The 27177-nt window shown below is 44.1% G+C and overlaps 2 protein-coding genes across 5 annotated transcripts in view; one reads left to right on the forward strand and one right to left on the reverse strand.

Moving 5' to 3' along the window:
* TMEM14A (transmembrane protein 14A) overlaps positions 1 to 9856 on the forward strand; it is a 12645-nt gene extending 2789 nt beyond the window's left edge. For all 4 annotated transcript variants that reach the window (XM_032791727.2, XM_032791729.2, XM_032791730.2 and 1 more), the window contains exons 2-5: positions 1196 to 1281; positions 2341 to 2442; positions 6984 to 7071; positions 9242 to 9856. In XM_032791727.2, coding sequence (XP_032647618.1) covers positions 1206 to 1281; positions 2341 to 2442; positions 6984 to 7071; positions 9242 to 9281 — 306 coding nt within the window. In that variant the 5' untranslated portion in view covers positions 1196 to 1205 and the 3' untranslated portion in view covers positions 9282 to 9856. The remainder of the gene's footprint in view (positions 1 to 1195; positions 1282 to 2340; positions 2443 to 6983; positions 7072 to 9241) is intronic.
* Positions 9857 to 14668: 4812 nt separating this feature from the next.
* On the reverse strand, positions 14669 to 25555 carry LOC116831605 (glutathione S-transferase-like). Its single transcript, XM_032791726.2, has 6 exons — positions 25425 to 25555; positions 24392 to 24443; positions 22854 to 22986; positions 20553 to 20694; positions 15820 to 15951; positions 14669 to 15128 (listed from the first exon to the last, which is right to left on the reverse strand). The coding sequence occupies exons 1-6, from the start codon at positions 25509 to 25511 to the stop codon at positions 15006 to 15008; spliced, it is 669 nt and encodes a 222-aa protein (XP_032647617.2). The 5' UTR covers positions 25512 to 25555; the 3' UTR covers positions 14669 to 15005.
* Between the last annotated feature and the right edge of the window lie 1622 nt (positions 25556 to 27177).

The following is a 27177-nucleotide window of genomic DNA, read 5'->3' on the forward strand; positions in this document are numbered from 1 at the left end:
GAGACAGGTTTTCTTGGTATTGTGATGTAAAGAGATTACATCAACTCCCTCAGGTTGCTCAGAGCAGAACGGCTGAGAGGGAGGTGGGAGGGAAGGTAGATAATTCCCTTGCCGGTAAGACTCAGACTTCTGAGTCTTGGGGGTCTTTCCAGGGGGAGTTAGGGAGGCCAGAAAGAGGGTCCCCCAAGGAATATTTGGGGAACCCGGGCTGATAGGAGCCAAAATCCTATCTGGTGACAGCGAGATAAGAGCCAAGCTGGGTATAAGCTTGGGGGGAGAATCATAGTAAACACCCAGATTTTGGACGCTAAAGTCCAGATTTGGGACAGACGCTTATCACAGCAGGGCCAGAGCCTCTCTTCACCAGGCAGTGTGGCCGGAAGAAGTGCAGCAGCTGCCCTGGGGCTCAGCTTCTCTAGGGACAGTGGCCAAGCAAGCTGGAGACTTCCTTGACATGCTCAGAGTCAACTCCTGTACCCAGAAGCTGAGCCTGGGCAGGGCAGGGAGTGGCAACAGCAGCAGCTCTCTCCCTCCCAGGCTCAGCTTCTGGGGACAGGAGCCAACTCTGAGCACGCCAGGGAGGGCAGGGGAGCTCCAGCTCAATGGGCCACTGTCACCAGAAACTGAACCTGTGGGGGGCCAGCCTCCTGCTGCTGCAGCCAGGCATTCTCCAGAGGCTGGCTGTCCCAAACAGCCTTGGGGAGCTGGGCCAGCGCAGCAGGAGGGCAGAGCTCCATGCTTAACTAACTTGGTAAGGAGAGGAGGGGCAGGGAGAGTGCGATGGCCCCAGGGTGGGGGCAGGATGGGGAGGAGTCACATTGGAGGTCATGTGGGAGGGGTCACGTGGGGGTGTCACGTGTTTCCCCACATACACACACACACAGAGCTAGTGCCTCCCTTTGTGTCCCTCCCACTAGTTGCCTCTGGAAAGGCCAGAGCAGGTGCAGCACTGCCCAAATGGCAGGCAGACCAGGGGCACACTGACTGTTCTGCCGTGGGGCCCGGAATTGCTGTTGGCGGACCTGCCAATTTCAGCACATGCACATTTTGAGTATTGCGGCAATACTGAAATTTGTAACTTGTTATTTATTATTGTTTGGAGTACTCATGGTTAATACTTCATAATCCTAAACAGGAAATCTGTTTTTAAAGCAGAATTTGTCCTTCAGAGTTGCCATTTGTTGTCTTTTTTTAGAGTGGTGATCATGGCAATTGACTGGATTGGGTTTGGTTATGCGATAGTGGTGGCTCTTGGCGGTGTTGTAGGATATACTCGCAAAGGTAAATGTGGGGGTAGGAGGATTTGGAAATGGAGGGATTGATTTTCTTGTGTCTTACACCTTGTGAAGTCATTTACACCAATACAAAGTGGGGATAAATTGCTCCAAAACCAGAATTGATGGTATTTTAAATTCACTTTGCACAATGTAAATGGCTACATGAGTCAGATCCTGACAAGTAGTTCAGACCAAGTCAGGAAACAATTACTGCTTCTGCTGTCTAGATCAGTGGTGGGCAACCTGCAGCCCATCAGGGCAATCCGCTGGCAGGTTGCAAGACAGTTTGTTTACATTGGCCGTCCACAGGCACAACTGCCTGCAGCTCCCAGTGGCCGCAGTTTCCCATTCGTGACCAATGGGAGCTGCAGGAAGCGATGCAGGCCACAGGGGGGAGGGAGCATGGCTGCAGCCAGGGCCAGCCCCCATAGGGGGCAGGGAGGGGAGGGAGTGCCACCCAGCTCTGCTGCCAGCCTGGGGTCCCAGCTCCTGGCCCAGCACCCAGGGCTGCGCTCCCACCCCCAGGTGTGGTCCCAGCCTTGACCCCTTACCCCGTCCACGTCCCTCCCCTCCCGGAGCTGCGGCCCCACTCCCTGCCCCGGGGGGGGGAGAGGAGGGACAGCAGTAAAGGGCTGCACGAGGTAAAAAGTTTGGGGATCACTGTACTATAGTGATGGAAGAATCCCTTTTGTCTCTAGCAAATGTCTACAGTACGGCAGCACAGCTGCAGCTGTGCTGCCATAGTGTTTCTAGAGTAGATATACCCTAAAACAGAACTCAATAGAGAATCTGGGGTATGGACTTCACAAAACCCAGCACTGGAACTTTATTCCTATCAGGCTGTTATACAAGACCTACTCATTGAAACATTACATAGTAAAAATGATTCTTTTCCAGAGTAGTTCATAGCCAAAATGTGGGAAAACTCCAGTTCATCTCAGATTTTAGTTGTAGCAGCAAAATATACAGGAAATTGTCTAATAATATTAATATTCTGTAGTCTGTTTTTTTCAGTTGTTCCTCATGTTTTCATTTTTATATTCCTTTAAATGGTTTGCTGCAGGAAGTATAGTCTCTTTGGTTGCTGGTCTCTCCTTTGGTTTGATGTCTGGTTATGGAGCATATTGTGTAACACATGACTCCAGAGATGTGAAGATATCATTTTGTAAGTATTAAAATGTGTACAGTTTAAAATAGACTTTTACATGAATTAAAGACTGTTCAAAATACATATTCTGTTTAATTTTTTGCATCACATGACACCTCAGTTTGCCTGACAATTTAACTAGTTAGACTGCTTCAATTTAATCTTTTAAAGTTGGAGGCTTTATACATACAAAATGCAGGTAATAGGATATGACAGAGACTAGATGTTTGAGGTAATACCTTTTGTTGGACCAACTTCAGTTGGTGGAAGGTACAAGCTTTCAGGCTTCACAGAGCTCTTCTTCAGATCTGGAGAAGGTAACCAGAGTGTCTAAACTAAATACAAGTTGTTCACACATGCTGCAGGAGACCACTTAAAACAGGGATCGGCAAACTTTTTGGGCTGAGGGCCACATCTGTGTATGGAAATTGTATGCCAGGCCATGAATGCTCACAAAATTGCGGGTTTGGGGGCAGGAGGGCTCTGGCTAGGGGTGCTGGCTCTGAGGTGGGGCTGGGGATGAGGGGTTGTGGGGGCAGGAGGGTGCTCTGGGCTGGGACCAAGGGGTTCGGAGGACGGGAGGTGGTTCAGGGCTGGGGAAGGGGGCATTGACTGTGGTTCCTGGCCAGTGGGAGCTGCGGGGGCAGTGCTTGGGGTAGGAGCAGCGTGTGGAGCCCCATGGCTGCCCCATACATAGGAGCTGGAGGGGGGAAATGCCATTGCTTCCAAGAGCTGTTCGGAGTAGGGCAAGAGCCTGATCCCACTCCCCAGCTGGAGCACCAGAGCAGGGCAAGCCTCACACCCCACTTCCCAGCGGGAGCTTGAGGGCCATATTAAAACATCTGGAGGGCTGGATGTGGCCCCTAGTCCATAGTTTGCCCACCTCTGACTTAAAATGAAGTGGGTAATTAAGGGATTTTTCACCTATCCTGTCTCTCGCATATCCTGGAACTAACAAGGCTACAGTAATGCTGCAGACAGGTAAATGTTCTCTTTACATATATTTTAAAAACTTTTCTGCTGTTAGATTTTTTTTTTAATTGTTTTTCACTGCTTACAAAGTAAGGGCCTGAGCCTGCAAAAACCTACATGCATGTTTAACTTTGTGCATGGCAACAGTCCCAGTGAATCTGGAGCTCAGTGGGATGGTGTAGGTGTGATGAAGTTAAGCATGTGCATAAGTGTTTACCTGATCTAGGCCTAAAAAACAATAGTCGCTACTATATCCATCTCCAACTCTGATTGTAACAAGGGTATCCTATAATAAATAGTAATGCTTTGCTAGGAAACAAGAATAGTATCACTTTTACTTTTTACGTGAATGAGAAATTATACATACAAACAGAAAAGGTGTGTTACCAGATTTGCCCATTACTTTGGGGTACGTTCATTTACCAGGGGTACTTTTTGGGGTGGGGCGGGAGTTCTGTAATTCTATCAGTGTACTACTTGTGTTTTCATATGGAGCTCTACTTCTCCCTTCTGCAAGTTCCCTCCCAATGGAGCTATCCTGCAGGACCTAAGTTCCCCAGGGCTGGGTTTCTCCAGCCCCAGAATCAGATGAAAACACACACACAGCACTCCCAAGCTGCCCCCTTATTTCCCTGGACTTGGTAGGCTGGGTCAAGCAGCACTTCCAAGCTGTCACCCTCATATGCCCTTAGACTCAGCAGGCTAGGTCGAACAGCACTTCCAAGCTGACACCCTCATATGCCACGGGGGTAAGGGGAACAACCAGCTTAATCATAGTTATTTATTGCCAAGTAATAACCATAGGAGAGCCAAACAAACAAAACACTTACAATATTATATCTAGCTTAAATTTTGATTACAAAAGTCAGGTTTAGAAAACCAGAACTGATCACACAAGTCAGGGTTAGAAAGCTATACCTAGAGTAGAAAAAAAGCAGAGAGAGAATTGGGTTCTCATCGCTCTGTGAAGCTTTAACCGGTCTGGGTTCCCAGGTGGTAGTGGTAGCTGAAGGTCTGGAGTGCTGGAGACAGGCAGAGCACCCAGCACAATCAGATTTTGGATCCAGGCATCAGACCCCTTACTTGAGCATGGGTAGGGAGGTTTGTAGGGAAACAGATGGTTCAAGGGAGAACACTAGATTTGTTTATGGGTAAAATGATGGCTCAAGGGAGTGTACTAATGTTGTTTTAGTCAGGCTAGATAATAGATCATTCCTGGCTATGGGCGATGTTCCTTTGAGGGAGCTCACAGTGCAATTAGGCAACTTCAGTATTTTGGACACCAGTAAAGGATTTATTACTAGAATTGATCTGATCACTGCTGAGCTTGGTGTATGCAAGCATCGGTTCATTAACATCTGGAGTAGAGATCCCCCATCATGCAGTGCTTCCCTGCTTTTGTGGTTGCAGAGTTCAGTGCAGTTCTTGCTTTGAAATCTCTGTTCTCTATTCTGTATGCTAATAGAGATGCAAATGAGGCTAGGGGAGTTGCCTTAATCGTGTCACCCTTGTCCAAAAGGGTTTAGGTGCAACTCCCCACTGCCTTTTCATTGCTTTTTTAAGTCTCTTTCTTCTGATTGGTTTGGGTTCAAGCAGAGGCTATGGCGGAGGCGGGGGGAGATGTCCTTCATGAGTCAGACAGGCTGGATACTGCACCTGATTCCACAAGAACACAGAGCTGACAAGTAACATGAGTTTCCATCTTCAGTGTTTTTATAAATAAATTGTATACGTTGTCCTGACTTCCATGAACTCTTGAATTCACATTTCTGTGGCTGGAGCAGCTGTGGAAATTTAGGCCATTGTTTTTCAGTGCCCAATTTGAGATGCCTAAAGCCTGATTTTTCAGAGATGCTGAGTGCCTACAGCTCCCATTGGCTTCGCTTGGAGCTGGAGGTGCTCTGCACCCATGAAAATTGGACCCAAGGTGTCTCAGCATTCTTAAATAATCCAGGCACTGGTGCCTGGTCAGTAGAGACTTTTTGGAATGGACATGCTTTTTTATCTGGAATGATGGTAAGTATATTCAGGGCTATAGAAGAAGCTCATGTGGTGGAGCAGTCTTGTTTTTGCTCAGGCACATGCCTGAAGTCAGATTATGGGAGCATAAAAGAAAAGTAGTGATTAGAAATCACTTTGCTTCATTGCTTAAGGAGTGTATACTTAGGGAGTGGGATTCTATGATCTGTGTTTAGCTGTCAGAACTTGTCCTAATGAGCCTACAGAACAAGTTTATGCTCCCTTCCCAAGCAAACATAACTAATTCTTGTCCACTGTGACTACACTGCTGTGCATAGGGCTGGCTTGTGGATTCTGGAAAGGGATACTTTGAGTTGCCCCATAATAAAACAGGAGAATTTTAGCATCACTGCCAGCTGCAGGAGAAGTAGAGGCCTACTGCCTATGCTGAGACTCATGCTCTTTCCGACTCTGAAAAATTATTTCAAGTGATCGTTCTTCATATCCCCCCACCTCCCAAATAGCTGTCTGTATTTTCTGGTGAATCTTTCTGCTCATATAGCATTCTTCTAATGTATCAAAAACCTCTGTGACAGACGGTTAAGAATCATTGGCATTTCCATTTTACAGATGGGGAAAGAGTAGTAGGAGCATTGTATGATTCCCACAAGAGCCTTATATTATGTTGCATCAGATACCCTATCACACTACGGAGCTATCCCATCTCTTTTAGGCCAATGTGGCATTGTCCAACCTCAGAGGAACCAGCAGGGTTGGAGCTTTTGGCGCCCCTGATGCCATTCGTGGCAACTCAGATGGCACTACCCCTCACAGCCAAGAATTGGTGTCAGGTATGCCTCAGTGAACCAAAGAGCCTGTGGCCATGTTATAGGCCACATCAGTAACAATGTTCTTTAGGGAAAATATGTGACAAGCAGCTGTTTATATTTTCAAGGCAACCTTTCAACAAAAAGACTTAACTTTTTTTATTGCAGAGATTAGTCTTAGCATTTATAGGTTTCTGAAACTGGGGGTTGAGAAAGGCGCTATAATGGCATATGATGAGGGGATTTGTGAGGCAGTGTCCAGTCAACTGGTACAATGTGTAGTGGCTTGTACTACTCTCCTGATCACTCCTTACATGCAAATGTAGCAGAATAATTCACACTGTTTGACAGTGTTATGAGTGTCTGCAAAGTAGGAATCTGCATGTTTCTATATTTAGAAATGTTACGTACAGCTAAGAAAATCAGAGTACTGTATTTTGAAAGATTTTCGGGGCTGTAGGTTAAAATAACAATGCACAGTTGTTTCATCTCTAGATTTCAAAGTACTCAACAAAGGAGGTAAGCATCATTATCCCCATTTTACAGATAGGGAAACCAAGGGAAACCAAGACACAAGGATTTGCCAAGTGTCAACCAGCGATCTAGTAACTGAACAAGCAAGTCTTCTGAGTTCTAGTCTGGTGCTCTATCCATTAGGCTATACAAAAATGAAGTTTCACAGCAGAAGCTAGTGAAAAGTGTATTTGGTAGTCCTTTGATAAGTAACCAAGGTCTTGAAAATTCCACTGCTCCATAGCCTTGGGGAAAACAGTAAATATGGTGTTTATTTGTCTGTTACAGTTTCAGCTTTTATACTGACCATTGTAATGGGAATGAGGTTCAAGAGGTCCAAGAAACTAATTCCAGGTGGTCTAATAGCTGGTTTAAGGTAGGTGTGTATATCTATGTTCAGTTCCTACTGCAATGATTCTAGTCTGTTTCAAATGGTAGCCAGTTGACATCCAATCCAAGAACATGGTGATTGAAGTTGTTACCATCCAGTAATTATTAGATGGGCTAAATGAAATGAGCACGAAGTCCAGTTTCCAGTAGACAGCTGTCCACAAAAAACGCACATCTGATAGTAATTGGGAGCCTCAGAAAAGAGGATACTAACAGAGATCAGTATGTATTGATGAAGGCCTTAAAAAGGACCTGAGGTAATTATGTGCCAAAGTTTTGGAACATGAATACTTAAATTTGGGCTCTTAAGTTCATTCTCGGTGACCTAAATAAAAATGGCCTGGCTTTTCAGTAGTTCTGAGCAAATTTAACTATAGTCCATGGAAGATGTAAGTGCTTTGAAAATAAGGCTGCCTTTATTTAGTTGTCTTGATTTAGGTAGCCAGGTTTGAAAATTTTGGCCAGTATTACTGCATATGATGAGTCAACTGTTTCAGTCCTCTGCTGCTGTTCTTTAGTTTTACATATAAAGAACATTTTCCATATTTATTCCATAAATTTGGTTCCATAGAAATTCCAAACTTATTTTCTGTGACTCCATCTGTCAAAACATTTTTCAGTTTGCAAGTAAATTGTTTTTCTAACTGTTCACACTTCAGAATGAACGTGTAGATCAATTTTTTCCTACATTTTACATCATCATTATTGAAAGATTTAGCTGTGGGAACTTTCATTGATGGTGCATGCGTTGGAATAAAATTATCCTCCTTTTCCAGAACTATAGTGTCTGTGCATGGCTAAAAAAGATACACATCAACCAAACTGTCAGCTCGGTTCTCATGGTAGAATCTTCAGCAGTGATTCATAAAAAATTTCAAGGCCCCAAGTAAATATTATGATCATAATGAGTCTGACCTCCTGCATAACACAAGCCATAGAATTTCACCCAGTAATTAGTGCCACAAACCCTTAACTTCTGATGGAGCTAAACTATTGTCAAGTGATGTAAGAGGCAGAAAGTATTCAGGCTGATATTCAGGTCCTAGGTTGATACTTAGAAATATCTTTTTGACTTGTACAAAGAAATTTTATGTGGTGTCACTGAGAGAATAAGTATGGAACTCTGGTGTCACTTTTCTGACAATAAGTGCATTTCATGCATGCAGGCCATGAATAAAACAGTCCCCTTAGATTAATATTTGTGCAATGTCTTTATTAACATCTAGTACAGAACTCTTTGTATGGCTAAACCTGCTCACCACTAAAACTAAACGTACTGGACCAAATTCTGCCCTGAATTCACTGAGACTACCCAGAGTGCAAATCAAGACTAACACTGTGTTTCAAAATGGAACCATTGCTGCCAAACATTATCAGCAAACGTTGCAAGTAAACAAGTGAAGCTGCAAGCGTAGATACGGTGAAACCATGTTCAGCATCATTTCAACTGACTGTTGTAAACAACGGCTCCATTTCCAAGTGCAGACACAGCCAAATATTCTGTTTTAACCCATATAGGGTTAAAAGGTACTTAAGCGTTTCACACCACTCTTAATTAAATCTTCCTTGTAGCAACTCTGTGTTGGACCGTGCCTTTTACTATATTTATTGAAACAGTGTGAAGACTGTTTCAGTTAGAACATGAACTTTATGCCTGGCATGAGCACTTTGTCTGGAAATCATTAATATATACGAAAGTATTCTGGTAACTTTGAAACCTAGAACACACTGGAAAAGAAATTCGGTATTTTTGTTTTCAAAAATCTCTCCCTCAAGTGAATCAAAACTTAGAGGAGTGGTGTCTCCAATAATGTATACCTGAATTATATTCATATAACTCCAGTCACACAAATATAGGTGACAGGAGAATCAGGCCCAAAAGGTCTAGAAGATCGTGCTTTCTCGAACCTGTAAGTCCTGATTCTCACTAGTGTTACATTTGTGTAATTTCACTGACATCTTCCAAGGTATGCTCGCATACAACTGGTAAATGCAATGGAGAACCAGACTCTAAAACTGTTTTTAATTTTAAGTTATAGGCTCCAGATTCTCTCATCTGTACCCAATAGCAAATTCATGAATGCGCTTTATGCTATTTGATTGTTCATACCCAAACTTTACTGTTTCTTTTACTTTTGTTCTATGTTTTGATGCAGCCTTTTGATGATTTTGAGATTGGTTTTTCTGCTGCTGTAAGAGACAACAGCAACTAAGGACTGAAGTATGAATATCATTTCCCTTCAACAAGCAGACAAGCTCTTTGTACTTGAAGTATGTCTGTCTTTTTTTTTTTCTTCTTCCCACTGTAAAAGTTAACAAATACATCTGAAATTTAATTCCTCAAAGTTCTTTGATATGTTGAAAACTTTTTTAATTAAACAAGAAGGTTTTTGATAGTTTCTTTCTTGTATCATTGTTTTCATTTAAGCAATTTATTGGCTGGATTTTTAAATGTTTTGCACCTTTGAAACTCGAGCTGCGTATGGATGTGTCACTAAACTAAAAAGGGGATAGTATTAAACCATAATCTTTAAGCGTCTAATATCAAGTAATCAATAGAAGCTCGATGTAACATGCAAACTAAAGTCTTGTCAGTATTGATCATGTAATGCGCTACATTTTATCAAAATCACTAACAGATGAGGGTATGTGCTTGTGCTCCATATTGCACTAAAATATATTTTGTTTCTAAACATGTAAATATCTCCTTCCAGGAGCTAGAGAATGTATAAATTGTTACCAGTAATCAAATAAAAGATGGAACATATTAAGCAGTTTCTCTTTAATCTTTCATGTTGACTGACAAACTCCAAAGACCATTATTTGTAGTGTCAAGTGAATGGAAGAGTTTTGATTGGTAGCTGTGTACACCTTTCCTACTAAGAGTCCAATTCTGTAAGGAGCCCTCAACTTCTATTGAAATCAATAGAAGTTGAAGAATGCTGAACATTTTGCAAGACTGAGTCTTAAAATCTCACTTTCAAACAAAAGGTGCTCAATTTGCAGTTGTGATATGAAGCTGACTCTCGGGATTGAGTGGAGCTGCATAGGGATTCACTTGACCTCTTTACAATAACACTCCCCCAGCAGCATCTGGATATTTCCAGCAACAAATTGTAGTTGGCTTCTGGCTGATCAGAGAGGGCTGCCGCTCTCCCTGTAGCTTCAAGGGATGACTGACTGGCCTTGTCCTAGCTCTTCATAGGGCAACTTTGCTACTTGCTTCTTGAACATTTGAGGAGGTGCCAGTAGCCCTGTGTCTCCCTCTTCCACACACGCAGTAGGGGTTCCTGGGAAGAGGAAGGAAGGCAGAATTCCTGTTCCTCAGAAAGATTGGCTGAGAAGACTTTAAACGAAAAACACAGTGGTTCTAATTATAATGTGGTTAGAACAGTAGTTCTCAAACTGTGGGTCACAACCCCATTTCAGTGGGTTTGCCAGGGCTGACTTAGACTTGCTGGGGTCAGGGCTGAAGCCAAAGTCTGAGGGCTTCAGCCCTGAGTGGTGGGGCTCAATGTTAGTATATAGGCTTGTGTGTTAGCCTCAAATAGAATTTGGGATTTGACTTCTTGATACTCTTATATCTTATACACAGTGTCTGTGTTCACAAATATTAGTGTATTGCTTCTGCCTAGCAGGATGGGTTTGTTAGTATAATGGGAACAGATAAGAACAGTTAAAGTGTTACTGGGCCGGTGGGCGTATAATATACAAGCGCACACTTTGAGACTGCCTCAATTCCTATCTCAAGGCAAGGTCAAGCAACCAGTTAGGAAGGGCAAGGGATGATTGGGGGGGGCAGACACACAAATCTCTGGGGTTAAAACATTGGATGAAAAGGCTTTAGGTGTTGCTTATTTCCACACAGTACTCAGAGCTGTGAATACCCTCCTTCAATTAGGAGCCTAAGCCAGGTCAGCCATTTCTCAAAAAAACAACACACATGCCAGTCACCCCAACCTCCACCCCATTGTAGCTCCTAGGTCTGTAAGAGCCTTGTTTTAAAATCCCACTTCTCCCTGCTTTGGGGCAAGGACCTGAAGCTGGGTCTCCCACACCCCAGGGGAGTGCATCCTGACCACCAGGATACAGTGTCAATCGCTCTCTGAACCAGTGAAAATTTGTTACAGTGTAGAACAGCTTCAAAAGGGAGATCAAGATCCAGCCCATAATACCCAGGGGCTAGGATACTGGAGAACTTGATTCTACTCCCTGCTCCAAAACAGGTCACCCACATCTCAGGAGAATGCCTTGATCACTGGTTCTTATTACCCAACCCCCTTCCTATCTTGAAGTAAATTCCTAGTTAGGTTGCTCATGGGTGTGTTTTGGGAAGGTGTAGTTTGAGAATCCCCCTAGGCCATGGGTATTATCCGGCCTTAGTCTTGCACCTGGCCAGCAATGGGCACTTAGGGCCCTAAATTTCTGCTGGCAAAGTCCTCTAAGGACTTAGGGCACCTCTAGGGTTAGGCAGCAGTTTTTGGCGGAGGGGGAGGTGGTGTTAAAGAAGGAAGGTTTGAAGATCTAGCCCAGGGGTAGGCAACCTATGGCATGTGTGCCGAAGGTGACACACAAGCTGATTTTCAGTGGCACTCACACTGCCTAGATCCTGGCCACCGGTCCGAGAGCTCTGCATTTTAATTTAATTTTAAATGAAGTTTAAAATTTTAAAAACGTTATTTACTTTACATACAACAATAGTATAGTTATATATTATAGACTTATGGAAAGAGACCTTCTAAAAATGTTAAAATGCATTACTGGCACACAAAACCTTACATTAGAGTGAATAAATGAAGACTCAGCACACCGCTTCTGAAAGGTTGCGACCCCTGATCTAGCCCATAGTCAATCAGCAAGATTTGTGTCTTGTACATTTACAAAGTTAGCCCTTAGAGTAGCAAGAGGAGCTAGCCCCCCCCCCCCCCCCCCCCCAAAAAAAAGTTCTTGTTTTTTTCATTTTATTTACATGGTACATTATAGCACTTCCTGTATATGCAGAGGAAACAGTGTAGCAGAGTAATCAGTCGGAGCCACCCTCTTGAAAAGACCACCAAAGATATCAAACCAACCCCTTTACGTTCCCTGTACTCATTAAAGAGGTCACTGGCAGACTGGAACTTACTGCAATTACCCAAGGCTCAACTGTAGTTGCTGAAAGGATACTGCGTGCCCTTTGGGCTTGTCTAAATGGCCTTCAGCCCTGGGTGATGCACCCATTAGTGATTCTTGTCAGGCCCAGGGAAATCTCAAGGTAGCAAGTGTCATAGGGCAGCCACCTGTGGTGCTCTCCAGTGTCAGGTCACAGCACAACCAGTGACCTGCCTGAGGGTTCCCAGAAATAGTCCAAACAACCTCAGTAGTAATAGCCCTTGCAGGTTAGGTTATTACAAAGGAAAGCTCCATCATCTCTCCTCACCTCCAGGTGTTACACTAGCATGTCTCATTATGCCTCCCCTCAGCTTTCAGCCCCCTCTGGCTTCAGCTCTCCAACTCAGAGTCAGCAGGCACCTCCCTCGGCTGCTCTCAGACTGCAGCTCTCTCCAGCACTCTCAGGCCATAGTCTTCTGGTTCAGGAGGCTCAGCAGGCATCACCCTCTGTTGCTTCCTGCCCATTCCTTCTTCCTTCCAGGGAGGGGCTTCATAGCTTTCTACAGGTTTTCCCAGGGCAACTGTCTGCTGTACCTTCTGTTTCTCCCGTGCGTTCAGACAGCCCTCATCTGCCCCTTCCTCCCTCTAGAGCCCAGGTGCCCTCTTACGCCGAACTGGAGATCAACTGACCAGACATGTGCACTGGCTTCTTCCCTCTTCAAGGGATGTTACTGTCACACGGTGACGCTAATACTTCAGAGGTCAGTCTCTCCCCCCCTCCCATCTGTTCAAAATGGACTAGCAGTGGGGAACTGAGCTCACTGGAAAACAGTAACAGCCTCCCCGCGCCCACCTTGGCAAGGTGAGGAGTCAAGGCTGATCTGCAGCATGGCTGGCTGTTCCTCCAATCACTCATCTCCCCTTCAAGTTGCCTCATGATGGGCTGGGAAGTCAAGGAATATGGTCAAAAGAGAGCATGAGCATCTGCCAGCTCCCTTTGGTACTCAAGCATGTGATTTACTGAATTAGTTTGGTATGTAAGGGTACGTCTACACTGCACGATTATTTCGAATTAGCTTAAACCGATATTACAAAACAGATCTAATAAAATCGGTTTAGCGCGTCCACAGTGGGATCCCGAAATCGATTGTTTGCGTCCATGGTCCAAAGCTACCATCGATTTCAGGAGCGGTGCACTGTGGGTAGCTGTTCCTCAGCTATCCCATAGTTCCCACTTCCGTGTTGAGAGCACAGTGCCTGATGGGGCAGAAAACATTTCCCCGGGGGGTGCTGGGTACAGCCTCACCCCTCCCTTTGTGAAGGCAGCAGACAACCCTTTGGCGCCTTTTTCGCGGAGTGCATTGAGCAAACGCCATAGCACAGCAATCTTTCCCTTTTTTTTTTCACGTGGTGGTGGGGGGAAATAAACTGAGGAGCTGTTCCCTGAACCACGCCAGACACTGTGTTTGAACCTACAGACATTGGGAGCTCAGCCAAGAATGCAAATAATTTTCAGAGACTGCTGTGGACTGTGGGATAGCTGGAGTCCTCAGTACCCCCTCCCTCCCTTCATGAGCGTCCATTTGAGTCTCTGGCTTCCCGTTACGCTTGTCACACAGCGCTGTGTATCCTGGAGTTTTTTATTCAAACGCTTTGGCATTTCGTGTTCTGTAACGGAGCTGGATACAACAGATTTGTCTCCCCATACAGCGATCAGACCTAGTATCTCCCGTACGGTCTATGCTGGAGCTCTTTTTCGATTTCAAACTGCATCGCCAGCCGTGCTGATCAGAGCTCCACGCTGGGCAAGCAGGAAATGTAATTCAAAAGTTCGCGGGGCTTTTCCTGTTTACCTGCCCGCTGCATCCGAGTTCAGATTGCTGTCCAGAGCGGTCAGTGCTGCACTCTGGGATGCCGCCCGGAGGCCAATAACGTCGATTTCCGTCCACATGAACCCTAATCCGAGTTATCACTATCGAATTTAGCGCTACTCCTCTCGTTTGGGAGGAGTTCCGAAATCGATTTAAGGAGCCATTTAACTCGATATTAATGACGACGTCGTGTGAACGGATATAGCGTTAAATCGGTATATCGGCCATTAAACCGATTTAAAGTCGCAGTGTAGACCTGGCCTTAGTAAACAAAACATTTTAAATGAGAGTTTAACCCAAATTTTGAAAACTTTAGCGATTCAAATGGTTTTTCATTTCTGCTTATAAAATACCAATTACTGAGCTCGGCGTATTTTCTTGTGTATGGGAAGTACTTCATGCAGCAGAAAAGGTTTTAGAATCTGTATGAAAAGCTTTCGAGGACATAGGTGACTAGGAGCACCAGTGTGATCAAAATCCAACAGCCATGAAGTACTAAGGGAGGTAGCATGGTCCAGCGGATAAGAAAATGGAGAGGGAATCAGGGATTTTCTAAAGCACTTTAAGAAGTATAGCTATGTGTACCAACCTACATGTGTTATAAATACATGAGTTCCAAAAGAAGGTAATGAGTGTTTTATTCAAGTAAATGTATCTTCCAATTACAAGATTATTTAACAAGTCACCCTAGTCTACAATACATTGTAATCTAGTTACAGCTATTGCAGTGACATTTTTAAAGTGTTATGTTTTGGCATGCTAGCATTTAACATGTTTTGCTAAAAACTTTCAAACTCAGTTTCACAGACTAAAGCCAGAAGAGCCCATTTTCATCTAATCTGACTTCCTGTATAGCTCAGGCCATAAAATGTTTGAGTTATGTGAAGTTTACAGCTATATTAAGTATGGCTGTGCTACTATACTGTAGGTGCAATGATTTTTAGTAACTACATAGTGATTACATGTTGAATATTTTCTTCACCTGTGCAATGAACTTGTCATCTGCTGGCGGTTTCCTTTGGCTACCAGGCTGCAAGAATTTCTTAATTGTGGGGATGTTGCTTATTCTTCCTTTAAAAGCCTAAAAGAAGTAGTAAAAAGCCTTTGAGAGTAAGGAAATGACATTCAACTTCATAGATTAAAATGCGCACTGTATTTAACAAAAAATGTGCATGAGCAAAAAAAAAAAAAAAAACAGCCACAAAACAAAACAATTGGTAGCTATTTGTGGCCAGATTTCCAGACGAGGTCAGTACTAGAGCTGGCCAGAGGATGACCGTTCCTTTTTGTGCCAACTTTCAAGGTTTCAAAATGTATTTTGTTCCAGACTGTAACCTTTCAAAGGTGTTCACGCAAATGACATTCTGTTAATGTCTGTTTTCAATTTGGGGAGCAACAGGGTGATTTGGACACCAGCCTAGGACCTAGAAAGAAGACCCAAGATCAAGTCCTTACTCTGCCTTGAATTGGTCAAAGCAAGGACTTGAACCTGGGTCTTCCACATCCCAGGCTAGTGCACAAGAGTGTTTACCTTTAAAAAACAGTCTTCATCAAAGCTGAAACATCTCTGTTAAGCATTTTAGCTTCAATGCAGGTTTTTTTGCTGAAAATGTTCTGAGCAGCACTACCCTTTCCACAGCATCTCCCACTGAGAATAATGAGAGCTCAAGTGCTGCAGTGGCTCCAAGGGCTTAAACATCAATACTTTACATTGGGCATCGGAGTCTGAATATAAGTCTATGTTCCTTGGTGAGATCAGGTGATTCAGTTACCTGTAACTGAGGGAATGGGGAGAGTATATCAGGCTTGAATTCTTCTGCCATTAAAATGGCCTCAAGCAATTGGACATCCGCCCAGCTAAATTGGTTACCAACAAGAAACTGCTGGCCATGGTCTTTTAAAACCTATGGAATATGAGAAAGCAGAGAGGTCTTAGGAGTATAAATGGGAAATAGCTTACTTACTTGATTAGATGTGTATTTGTCAGGACTAGTCCAAGCAAGAGATCTGAGGTGATAGAGGATTGTGGGCAATCAGAATGCAAAGCCATTTAATTCAAATTGGGTCCACAATTCAGTGTATAACCTTCTCCTAGGCCAGGATAAGTGCAGGACTTCAGTCCCCAAGAAGGAGATTCATGGCAATGGTGCAAACAGAAGGGGATTATTTGTAGAAGTGGTTAAGAAATAGTCAATGGAGGATTACCTGTGATGTGTCCGAGCCTTAATTAAAAAGGGAGACCTTCTGATTACCCACAATGTTTAATCTATCCCAGAGGAATCTCCACATGAAGCAGGTTGTATTGCACGCCCACAGCATCTTAGCTGTAGATCCCCCCTTCCTGCCCAATGACTGCAGTACAACACTTCTGCAGACTGCTAATAGCAGGTAGTTCAGGAGAAACATGATCCGTCTTCAAAGCTACTAAGAGCATGGCTGGGGCTAGCAGTTATTACAAGTTTCTTGAGTCCTACCTTATTTCTCTCCCTTTTTTGCTTTGTAGGCATCTCTGCGTTAGTCAAATATCCAGAGAAACATGCTGCTCCCTAAGGAAACTCCAGCGGGGGAGCAGAATCTTGACAGAAAGAAGCAGCTGGTACAGTCTGTGCCTGGTGTAGAACCTGGGTGAAGCAGCAGCCTCCTGTGGGCCCTTGTACCCATCATTTCAAGGTTGTTTAGGAAGCAGAGGAGCAGCAAAAGCAGCACCTCTAGAAGACTGGGAATCAAGTGCACATCGTACGCTGATTAAGAAAACCCCTGGACTGTGGGGCTAGACTCCATCAGAACCAACCCTCTTGCAGAATCAGCTCTAACAGCATTTGTAAAGAGCCTATCACTGTGCTAGCCAACTTTTGGATGCCAATGTGAACAACTGAATATTACTAGTCACTCTACACTATGTAAACAAGCAAACATATCTCTGTGAAAGCATCTGTCCTGAATAATTAACAGGTCCCTGCCCTTGCAAATACAAGACCAAGTACAATGTAAACACATCTTATGCTTTTGGCTCTCTTAAGTCACCCTAGAAGAAACAAAGATACAAAATCTTTAAAAGTACATAATACAATTGGAACATTTAACCATTTAACCTCACAGCATAGATCCTATGGGGGCATCAATGCAGACTTGTAGGAACTTTGATTAACTTTGATTAAACATGCATCTGACGAAGTGGGTATTCACCCACGAAAGCTCATGCTCCAAAACGTCTGTTAGTCTATAAGGTGCCACAGGATTCTTTGCTGCTTTGATTAAACTAGTTACTAGTTAAGTTACTCTGAATGAACTTAAAAGTAGCCACTGAAAGATTAAAACAACAATGCATCATCAGGTGAAGATCAAATTAGAGCAGAGCTACTCACGGCATGCAGAGAGGTCAACATGAAAACCCTGCTATGCCGCTTACATTTGGTATGGGAGAAAGAACACACCCCCAGAAGAATGGAAGAGGAGGATTATAATCAAACTCCCCAAAAATGGAGATTTGAGTGATGGTAATAATTGGCACGGGACTGGGTGCTTTCAGTCCCAGAGAAAGTATTCTGTGCGATCAGCCAAATAGAGCAGCCATACATAGCAAACTTAGAGAACAATCTGTTTTTCACTTAAATCAATTTTGTGTTGACTGAATCTTCATCCTCAGAAATACTGTAGAGCAAAGCAATGAATGGCAACTGCCAGTGACCCTGATTTTGCACATTTCCAAACGAACAATGGATTTTGTAGCTAGAGAACCATCATAGTAAATAGTATGATTCTATGGAGTCTCCAACAAAATCTTCCAAATTATTAAAAACTTGCATCAAAACACTCAGCATGAAGCAAAGCTAAACTAGGAGCTAACAGACTGGTTTAACATTAACACTGGTGTCAGACAAAGTAATATCTTGTCCCTCATCTTTTTTGGAGTTGCTATTAAATTTAAGTGACATATTGTCAGTATGGAAATGAGCACCACACGGATAAATGGCAAGCTTGGAGATTTAGACTTTGCAGATGACATCTGTCTTCTAAATAAGACAGCTGAAGATAGCCAGACAAAGACAGATGGTCTTGCAAGTTCTGCCAAGCAAACAGGTCTTATCACTAAATCAAAGATGGAAGTTATAAAAATTAATTTACCTACAATGATTTTCTGTACTTGAAAGGAGAAGCCTTGAAAATAGTTAAAAAGTTTACTAATCTAGACAGCATCACTCCCCGTACTGGTGACTGTGTTTGTTTGAAATAGAATCCACAAAGGTAAGCAAATGCTGTTTTTCAAAGTCTCAAATCCAATGTGGTTAGCAAAACAAACTTAAGATCTTTAAAAGCAACATCCTAAGCATCCTCCTATATGGAGAAGAGTCCATCCAATGCAAACTGAATATCTTTTAGTGCAGATGTATGTGTAACATATTCAGAGTAAAATGCACTAAGAATAAGTAATGAAGAGATCCTAGAATGGGCACAATTAGCTACAATGATACAAGCTGTAAGGAAGAAGAGCTGGACTTGTTTGGGAAACCTTGCCCAATAGGAGGTTATCTAAACAAGCACTATTTGGCAACCCCATGCAAGAGTGAGAGAGGCCAACTTAGAGAGACACTCTGTAGCACCATAATGGCGGAAGTGGCATTATTACAGCTCAATAAAAAAGACCTGGAAAAATGAACCCAGGACAGGGATGATTGGTGCTGTTTGACTTCGAACTTATGCAGCTGATGGTGCAGGAAGAATGATGAGGATGGTGATGATTGAATTTCTTGCATATTGCAAACACTGATTTTGCTTGTGCAATCTGAGGTGCTGCTGAGGAGACATCATGTGAAGCTGCATAATTGAGGCTTTACATTCTTACTGACAAATCCACCGTTGGGCATTTCTGCTTTATATGTGACACTTCCTGTACAACTCTCTTCCAGTCAGCTCTCCATGAACTGCTGCTGTGCACATATTTTGTACGGTGCCCAAAGATTTTAGAAAAGGCTGCATATGTGTCTACAGCTCAAAATAAGTAAATAAAGAGAAAGAACTCATGTACCAAATCCTGAAAAACGTATTCAAACAAATTTCCTCATTATTCCCAGGGTAACTTCAATGGGAATTTTAGTAACCATGAGTGGGACCTTACCAAATTCACGATCCATTTTGGTAAATTTCAGTCATAGGATTTTTTAAATCTGAAATTACACAGTGTTGTAGCTGTGGAGGTCCTGACCAAAAAAGGGATGGGGGGAGGGGCACAAGGCTATTGTAAGGGGCTCACGGTATTGCCACCCTTACTTCTGAGCTGCTGCTGGTAGCAGCGCTGCCTTCAGAGATGGGCAGCTGGATAGCAGTGGCTGCTGGCTGGGAGCCCAGTTCTGAAAGCAGCATCACTGCCAGCAGCAGCACAGAAGCAAGGGTGGCATAGTATGGTATTGTCACCCTTATTTCTGCCCTGCTGCTGGAGGTGGGTCTGACCCAGTCCCAGGAGCAGCCCATGCAGGAGAAGAGGAAGTCCCATGCCTCCACAGACTGGCTGGGGCTAGCAGCTGGAGCCTGGTGCATGGTAAGAGCCCCCAGCCAGGGAGCCCCAGCCCTGCTCCTCTCCAGCACTTGGAGGTTAAAGGGCCCTTGGGCTGTCTGTGTGTGTGTTGGGGGGAGACCACAGCACCCCCTGACCATGGCACCCTATGTGGTTGCCCATGTCACCCACGTGTAAGACTGGCCCTGCCACCATCCCCCAAGATGATGACCCCCATACCATGCCACTCTCACTTCTGAATTGCTGCTGGTGGCAGCACTGCCTTCAAAGCTGGATGCCCAGCCAGCAGCCACTGCCCACCCAGCTCTGAAGGCAGTGCAGAAGTAAGAGTGGCAATATCATAACCCACCTACAATAGCTAGATTTCATGAGGGAGATGAGATTTCACAGTCTGTGACACATATTTCATGGCCATGAATTTGGTTGGGCCCTAACCATGACAAAGGGACCCTCAATCCCGACTAGAGCCACTAGGGGCTACTACAATACAAATAACTAACAGTTTTGCCTGAGTAAAGATTGTAAGCTTAGCTAATAACACTTCTGAATCACAACTATATTTAATTCAGAACGCATGAACTCCTTGGAAAAAATATACTTTGATATATGCTCTCAGCACTGTATCCCAGCCATTGATATGCATGCACATACCACCATGGTACTAGCGAAGAGTCCATATCACTGTGTTACCATGGTCTAAACTACTTTAGAAGAGCTGGATTCTGCCATTCCTGCTCACAGTGATTTGCATCCTACTCTGTGAGTGGTCCTACTGAGGTCAATGGGGGCTCTCTGTGGCAGAATCAGCACCAGGCTTTGGTGGCCCCCTTTTCACCTCATTCTAGGTTTCCCCAAGCGGTCCTGGAGTCCTAGAATTCCACCTGCCCTGAGGAGATTTCCTCCTGTGCAAGGGAAATTTCAGCAAACACCATCATACAAACTGTTGTTCTCTATGGTCTGTCATGTCTGAACTGTTGCCTCACCATCACTTACCTTTTCATAGACTGGGAAGTATCTGGTTGTGGCCCTCTCGATGATTAAGGCAAAATTCTTCTCCTTTGCCTCGGGCGGTTGCAAAGGGAGTGCCATGATCATTCCCATCAGATCTGTTGTTCCTTCCACGTACATATCAATCCTGAAACAAATGGTTTTCATTTTCCATTTAGAGGAGTCCATTTATTTCTGAACACTTGACTTTTGTCCAGTCAGCTTCTTATTGTATTGCAGTGCAATGGCAGGAGTACTCAGGAGGCTAACTCAGCCATTGCACTACAACAAAATTGATTTGACCTCTTGATCTTTAACTGTGCTATTAGTAATACTTTAGATTAGAGGTTCTCAACCTTTTTCATAGCATGGATCTCATATTACCAGAGAGATTGTCCTCATGGCAAGAACAGCAATAGTTTACATGAAGAGTAATATTAGGAACATATCTATGTATTTTTAGTTGTGCTATTCAAAAGCTGTTTACATTTTGAAACTCAAAAATATAAACAGAAAAAATTTTCTTCCCGTTTTTCAACCAGCTACACTGCTGTCAAAAAAACTTTTGAATTTTGACAATAAATGGGAATTTTGGAAGAGGTTTTCACCCTTTGTTTACTCTTTCAACCAGCTCCAATTTTTAGCAAATTTTTTTCAGTAGCAGGAAACAAAGAGGCACCAGCACTATATAACCAGCAAGAGCTCTACTGAACATTTTGAGAACCAGCACCTTAGTTTTTTTACAACAATAATGCTGAATAGGTAGCAAATGGTGGAATTTAGATTTACATGATCAATCCTATTCTAGTCAAGGATGGAATATAGCCTTCAGAATCGTTAATTTGTTGGTAATAATGCTGAAAGAGTCAGAGCCGAAACTTGAGTTCACAGGGCAGGGAGGGTGGGGGGAAGGTTTTCCTGGTAAAATGAGCACTTATTTGGATATAATTGATACCACGAACAGTGAACCCCATAAAAGGATTCCCACTGAGTTACTTTTCCGGAGAAAGCACACTTAATATATTCTCTCAACACTCATCTTTTTGTTGTGACTTTGTTAGGAGGGGTGGACAAGGAAAATTTCATTGCTCACATGTTAAGCTATAGCACAGCAGTTCTCAAACTGTGGGTCAGGACTCCAAAGTGGGTGGTGACCCCATTTTAATGGGGTTGCCAGGGCTGGCTTAGATTTGCTGGGCCCCACCACCTGGGGCTGAAGCCTGGGTGGTAGGGCTCAGCTTACAAGCTCCCAGCACAGGGCGATGGGGCTCAGGCTTTGCCCTCCACCCCGAGGACGGTAGGTCTTGGGGAGGCTCAGGCTTCGGACCCGCATCATGGGGTTCTGTAGTAATTTTTGTTGTCAGAAGGGGGTCATGGTACAATGAAGTTTGGGAACCCCTGCTAATGCTGTGAAACTAGAATTCTTGCATACAATGAAGTCCTTGTCTAAGCAACAGAGTATCAGGAAATTGTTTTGCTTTAGGAGATTGTTGTTTGTATATATGCACTATACAATCTATGGTAATTTTTAAAGTGAACAGAAGTTTTCAGCTGCAATGGGCTGTTTTTAAATTGGGCCAACAGGCACAAACATACCCCAGGCTGCCTTCAAAGATTAAGTTCTCTGAATTGCTATCATTAAATAGGAAAGAAATCAAAGTAAGCACCAAGGCATATGAGGCCTTTATTATTATCCCATTAAGGACTGGTAGTTGCCTCAGGAACTTAAAGTGCTTCTGGTCTCTATGTAACTGAAGAAACTCTGTGGAGGGTCTTAACAGTATCATCAATTTGTTCACTAACAGTCATAGGGAACAAGTATTTAATAATGGGCTCTTCAGTCTAGCAGAGAAAGGTATAACATGGTTCAATGGCTGGAAGTTGAAGCGAGACAAATTCTTAATGGGAAATAAGGTGTAAATATTTTAACAGTGAGAGTAAGTAACCATTGGAACAATTTACAAGGTCGTGGTGGATTCTCCATCACTGGGACTTTTTAAATCAAGACTGGATGTTTTTCTAAAGAATTCGCTCTAGGAATTATTTGGGGAGGTTCTGTGGCCTGTGATATACAGGCAGTCAGAAAAGATCACAATAGTCTCTTCTGGCCTTGAATCTATGAATCTGCTGGGTAGATAATGACCACAAATCAAAATTCTGGGTTTCAAACATCAGTGGTGTTTTGACAAGTTTATAATGTTAATACCCATGTGAGGAAGAAGGGGGTTAAATTTTAAAGCAGTACTCTTCTCTATTTCAGGTAAATGCTCAAATAAAGACAGTGTATGGGTAGTGCTGTTACAGTACAGTGCTCTCTCCCTCAGGTCCTGCCCATAGAGGTTGTGTTTCCCTGCTATGTAGCTGAGAATGGCTCTGGTCTGCACCATCTTCATCCCATCAATTTCCACCATGGGCACTTGTTGAAACAGCAGGGCTCCATCTTTGGAAAGAAAAAGAAGTTAAGTCACTCCGTCCTCACAAACTGTTGTATCATTGCACGGATCTGAGAGAAAATACCTTATCATTTACATGGACATTTCCAGTTATATTTGAGAGATTCTAAGCGTCTATTGCCAGAGTGAAGGAATATGCAGTACACCTCTCACGCAGGCCACATTGCATTAGAGAAGTTGTCTCTTTAACAAAACTCCCTTTCTATTGACAATCCAGATTAAGTCAAACAGAAGAAAGCTGTTTTTAAAATATGACTGTCCAGACTGTGGCTCTCAATCTATTTACCAATGTGGGTCGCCTATGCAGTCCTCTATATGTCATGTGGACCACATCCACCCTATATATATACTACCTGTACATCTATGCAAATCGATATTTCTTTTCAACACTGACAAATATCTACCAAGAGCATTTTAAATTAGCAAAATAATTCAAAACATCAAACTGTTAAAATGAATTAATTTACCGCAAGGATGGCATAGCATGGTGTATTGCCACCCTCACTTCCGCTCTGCTGCTCACAGCGTAGCTGGGCTGAGTGCCCAGAGAGCACGGCTGCGGAGCCTGTCTGCAAAGATGAGGAGCCCTGCCTAATGCAGGGCACTCTCCACCCAGGGGCTGCTCCTACAGCCAGGGAATGCTCCCCCATCACTCAACACCCCCTGGGATTGTCCCCCCAGCAGCCAGAGCCCCCAAACACTGGGCTTGCACACGTGCCTGACCTGCAGAGACAGAGTGCCCTGTCCAGGGCAAAAAGGTCCCCCCCCAAACAACTACCTCCCATGCAGCTGCCCTAGCAGCCCCAAGGACTACTCGCCAGCACTCAACCCCCACATCCAGGGACTGTGCCCCAGTATCTAGCCCCCATCCAGAGACTCTGCCCCAGCCACCTAGAGTCTGTCTCCCATGCACCAGCCGCACCCCCTTCCCTGAAGCCCTAGCCCCCTGCACTCCCTCCCCACGCCCCTTCCCCCTGCACCTCCCTCTCTGTAGTCCTAGCCCCCTGCATCCCCCTCTCCACACCTGCTGGTCCACCATCTCACTTTGCAGCCCACCCTGCCAGTGTCCCAGCCCACCCTGCCCCTGCAGTTCTAGTGCCAGGGAGCCTGCTCCAGCCAAGGTCACTGGCCTCACAATCATACTGGGGTGGGCACTGACACCTGGGTCTGGTCTCACACCACCCCAGTTTTGCACCCCCCCAGGGCAGATGCCCTTTCTGCTCCACCCTAGTTATGGCACTGAGGATGTCACACAGGCCACAGCTGGGTACTGACTGGGCTGCAAGTGGCCCACAGGTTGAGAACCACTGGTCTAGAAACAAACTTGCACAAGTTTAAAAACCATCTCTGTAAGGTAAAGCAGTTTGTGTCCGGACTAGGCCATAGACTCACCCTTGCGTAACTTTTCCAAGTCTTCCTTTGCTTCTATAAACTCTTCTTCAAACTGGAAAACAGAAATAAAGGGGGTTGATTGTTACATTTCATGGATCAAGAATGAACTATTAGTGGATATTTGCCTTTGGGTATTTTATTCAAAAAGCAGCTGATGCCGCATGGAAAATGTTGAGAAACTACAAGATACAATTCTGCCTTTATGTTTCTTGCCTTGATTTAAAAAAATAGAAATAAAAGACATTTGAATGAGAGTAGGATCTTTGTTGCTACATAACTTGTTCTCTAGCAGCTTCTCTCTCACAGTAACATACATCACTGAAAGTCATAAAGAAGATTTTTCACTCCAAAAGCTGAGAAAGCCAAAGAGGAAAATTAATTCCTAGGAAATGATGACAATGCTTTCAAGCAAAAATTCACAACACAGAAATTAAGTCATATCATGCCACATTTTTGCTTGATGTGAATTAGGGTAGCTTGGCTGGCTTCGGGAGAGCTGTGCTAATTCATACTAGTTTGAGAATCTGGACAAAAAGTATACAAAATTATCTCTAACCAAAATGTTTTTCAGACTTATTCATGTGATGTGACTGGGTCTTTAAAGCAAGAGTGAATGAGAGACAATTGCAAATATCAAACATTCAAAAGAACCTGGCGAGATTCCTGACTTTGAACAGCAGCAACAATCCAAGATCTCTTCAGTTTAATTTTTCTGAACAAGACAACAGCCAAGGATAGTTTCTCCTTGGAAACAGAAACCCTTGTTATTGCAAAGAATGAAATAAATACATTCTACAGGACACAAAATGCCAGTTTCTCTAACATCCGTACTGAATACTATTAGGGCCGTATAAGTAATATATAGGACAACTGACAAGCAGAATTTACATCCAGCTTTTTGTAACTCTTGTACACACTGATGTAATCACTTGTGTGTTAGGAGATGGCGCTAACTAGTCATTAGTCATATTTTCAAAACAGAACAGTCATTTCAACCATTGATTAATTTGATCACTTTATAAGAAGTACAAACCTCAACCCCAGCTGCTGCTAACAGCCATCGGACAGATTCCATTTTACCTCTTCCTTTAGTGTAGTGCAGTTTGGGTTTTCCAGCCATGTTTTCAGATTTCTCGTTGCCTGACAAATACAGCAAAGGAAAATGATTTTAAAAGGAAGTATTTAATTTCAAGGGGGGGGATTTTGAATTTTACCTGCCAATACAGTAAATATTGATGAGAGTCTTGTGATGGAGATGCACATGAAGAACAGAGAGGTAATCATGACCCAAATATCTGGGCTTGACTCTTACAAGCCCTCTATGGGCTCAGTGGAGAAAGAGTACCCTCTGTCTGTTTATTGAACGGGAGAATGAACTGTTTCATAATGAATCATGGAGTTAATGCTGAACTGGCATTGTCTTATTGATCTGCTGTTTTAAATTATGATTTATTAGGAATAAGGCAGCAGTGACAGTTTTTTATGCCACTGTGACATTCAGGGATACAATCTAAACCAGTAAGTGCCTGCCCTATAACCCCAATCTAAACCAGTAAGTCACTGCCTGCCCTATAACCCCGGGTGCCTTAAATGCTCTACTGGTGTGGTTTACAGCCCACACACCAACAGCGAGCAGACAAGCAGGAAGTCCCCTGAGTGTCTGTATACTTTGCAGCTCTAGTTCAGCACCCTGACCCCAGCAGCATGCCTACCACACATCAGCCACATAGTTAAGTGATACTAAGTAGAAGTTATAAGGGTTAAGAGAGGGTTACAAACAAACAAAAGTAGGAATGTGCTTGTAAAACTAAAATTTAATTTCAGCAAATTACAATCTTTGCCTAAGCAGGTTTCTCCCTATAATCAATTTCCTGAGGCTTCAACACTCTTGAACCATTTTTTAACACATCAGGGACTTCTGCACCACTGCGCACATGCAGAATTCATGTCCCAGCAGATTTCTTTGCTTCCCTGGATAAAAAATGACTTTCTGATGGGAAGCAAAGGGAAGCCACAGGGGAGGTCACGTGCCCCTCCACAGCAGCACACACCTGTCCTTTTGGGAGCACAGAGCAGCCGGCAGACAGCTAAATCGCTGTGGAGGGAAGGGATGCTCACACCAGGGCTGGGTCACACCCACCTGGGGCTGGGTAAGACTCACCTCCCATTCACCCAACCCCCATGCATTTGGACTCCTCCCATAAGCCTCACCCCCCTGCACCCAGAAAAATCCCACCAAGCCCCCTGCACCCAAACCCCCACCCTGCTGAGCCTCAACCCCTGGTATCTGGACCCCCCATTCCCAGTACCCCCCCAACCTCCCAAACTTCCTCCCTACCAAGTCCCACCCCTGCAACCAGAACCCCATACCAAGACCTCTGTACCTGAACCCAGACTCCCACCCCTACACCCAGACCACCCCTTGCTGAGTCCTCATCACTCAAACGCCCACCCTGACCAGCCACACCCCCTATGCACTTGGACCACCCTGATGAGCCCCCCACACCCAGATCTCCCAGCACCTGGACCCTCCTGCTGAGCCCTCCACACCCAGACTCCCCTGTTGAGCCCTGTTCTCTCACATTGAGTCCCAACCACTTTCACCAATACCCCCTTGCAGTCCTATTGATGTTCACTTTTGGCCTCATAGCCTGAGCAGATCTGTAGGATGTACTTGGATAAACTACTTTGGCCTTTGGCTGGAGCCTGAAGTACTATCACCTCATGATGGGATCTTGGCCAGTGTGGGCAATCTACGCCCCGCGGGCTGGATCCGGCCCCTCAGG

This window comes from Chelonoidis abingdonii, chromosome 3 (genome assembly GCF_003597395.2).
Source record: "Chelonoidis abingdonii isolate Lonesome George chromosome 3, CheloAbing_2.0, whole genome shotgun sequence".
In the NCBI taxonomy this organism is placed as follows: Eukaryota; Metazoa; Chordata; order Testudines; family Testudinidae; genus Chelonoidis; species Chelonoidis abingdonii.

What these genes read in the sequence shown, in the direction of transcription:
- LOC116831605 (XM_032791726.2), bottom strand. Translation starts at nt 25,511, where the DNA reads ATGGCTGGAAAACCCAAACTGCACTACACTAAAGGAAGAGGTAAAATG. An exon ending in ACTTCCCAGTCTATGAAAAG is followed by an intron (nt 15,952 to 20,552) that starts GTAAGTGATGGT and finishes CATATTCCATAG; the next exon opens with GTTTTAAAAGACCATGGCCA. An exon ending in CCCCATTCCCTCAGTTACAG is followed by an intron (nt 15,129 to 15,819) that starts GTAACTGAATCA and finishes TACTTCTTTTAG; the next exon opens with GCTTTTAAAGGAAGAATAAG.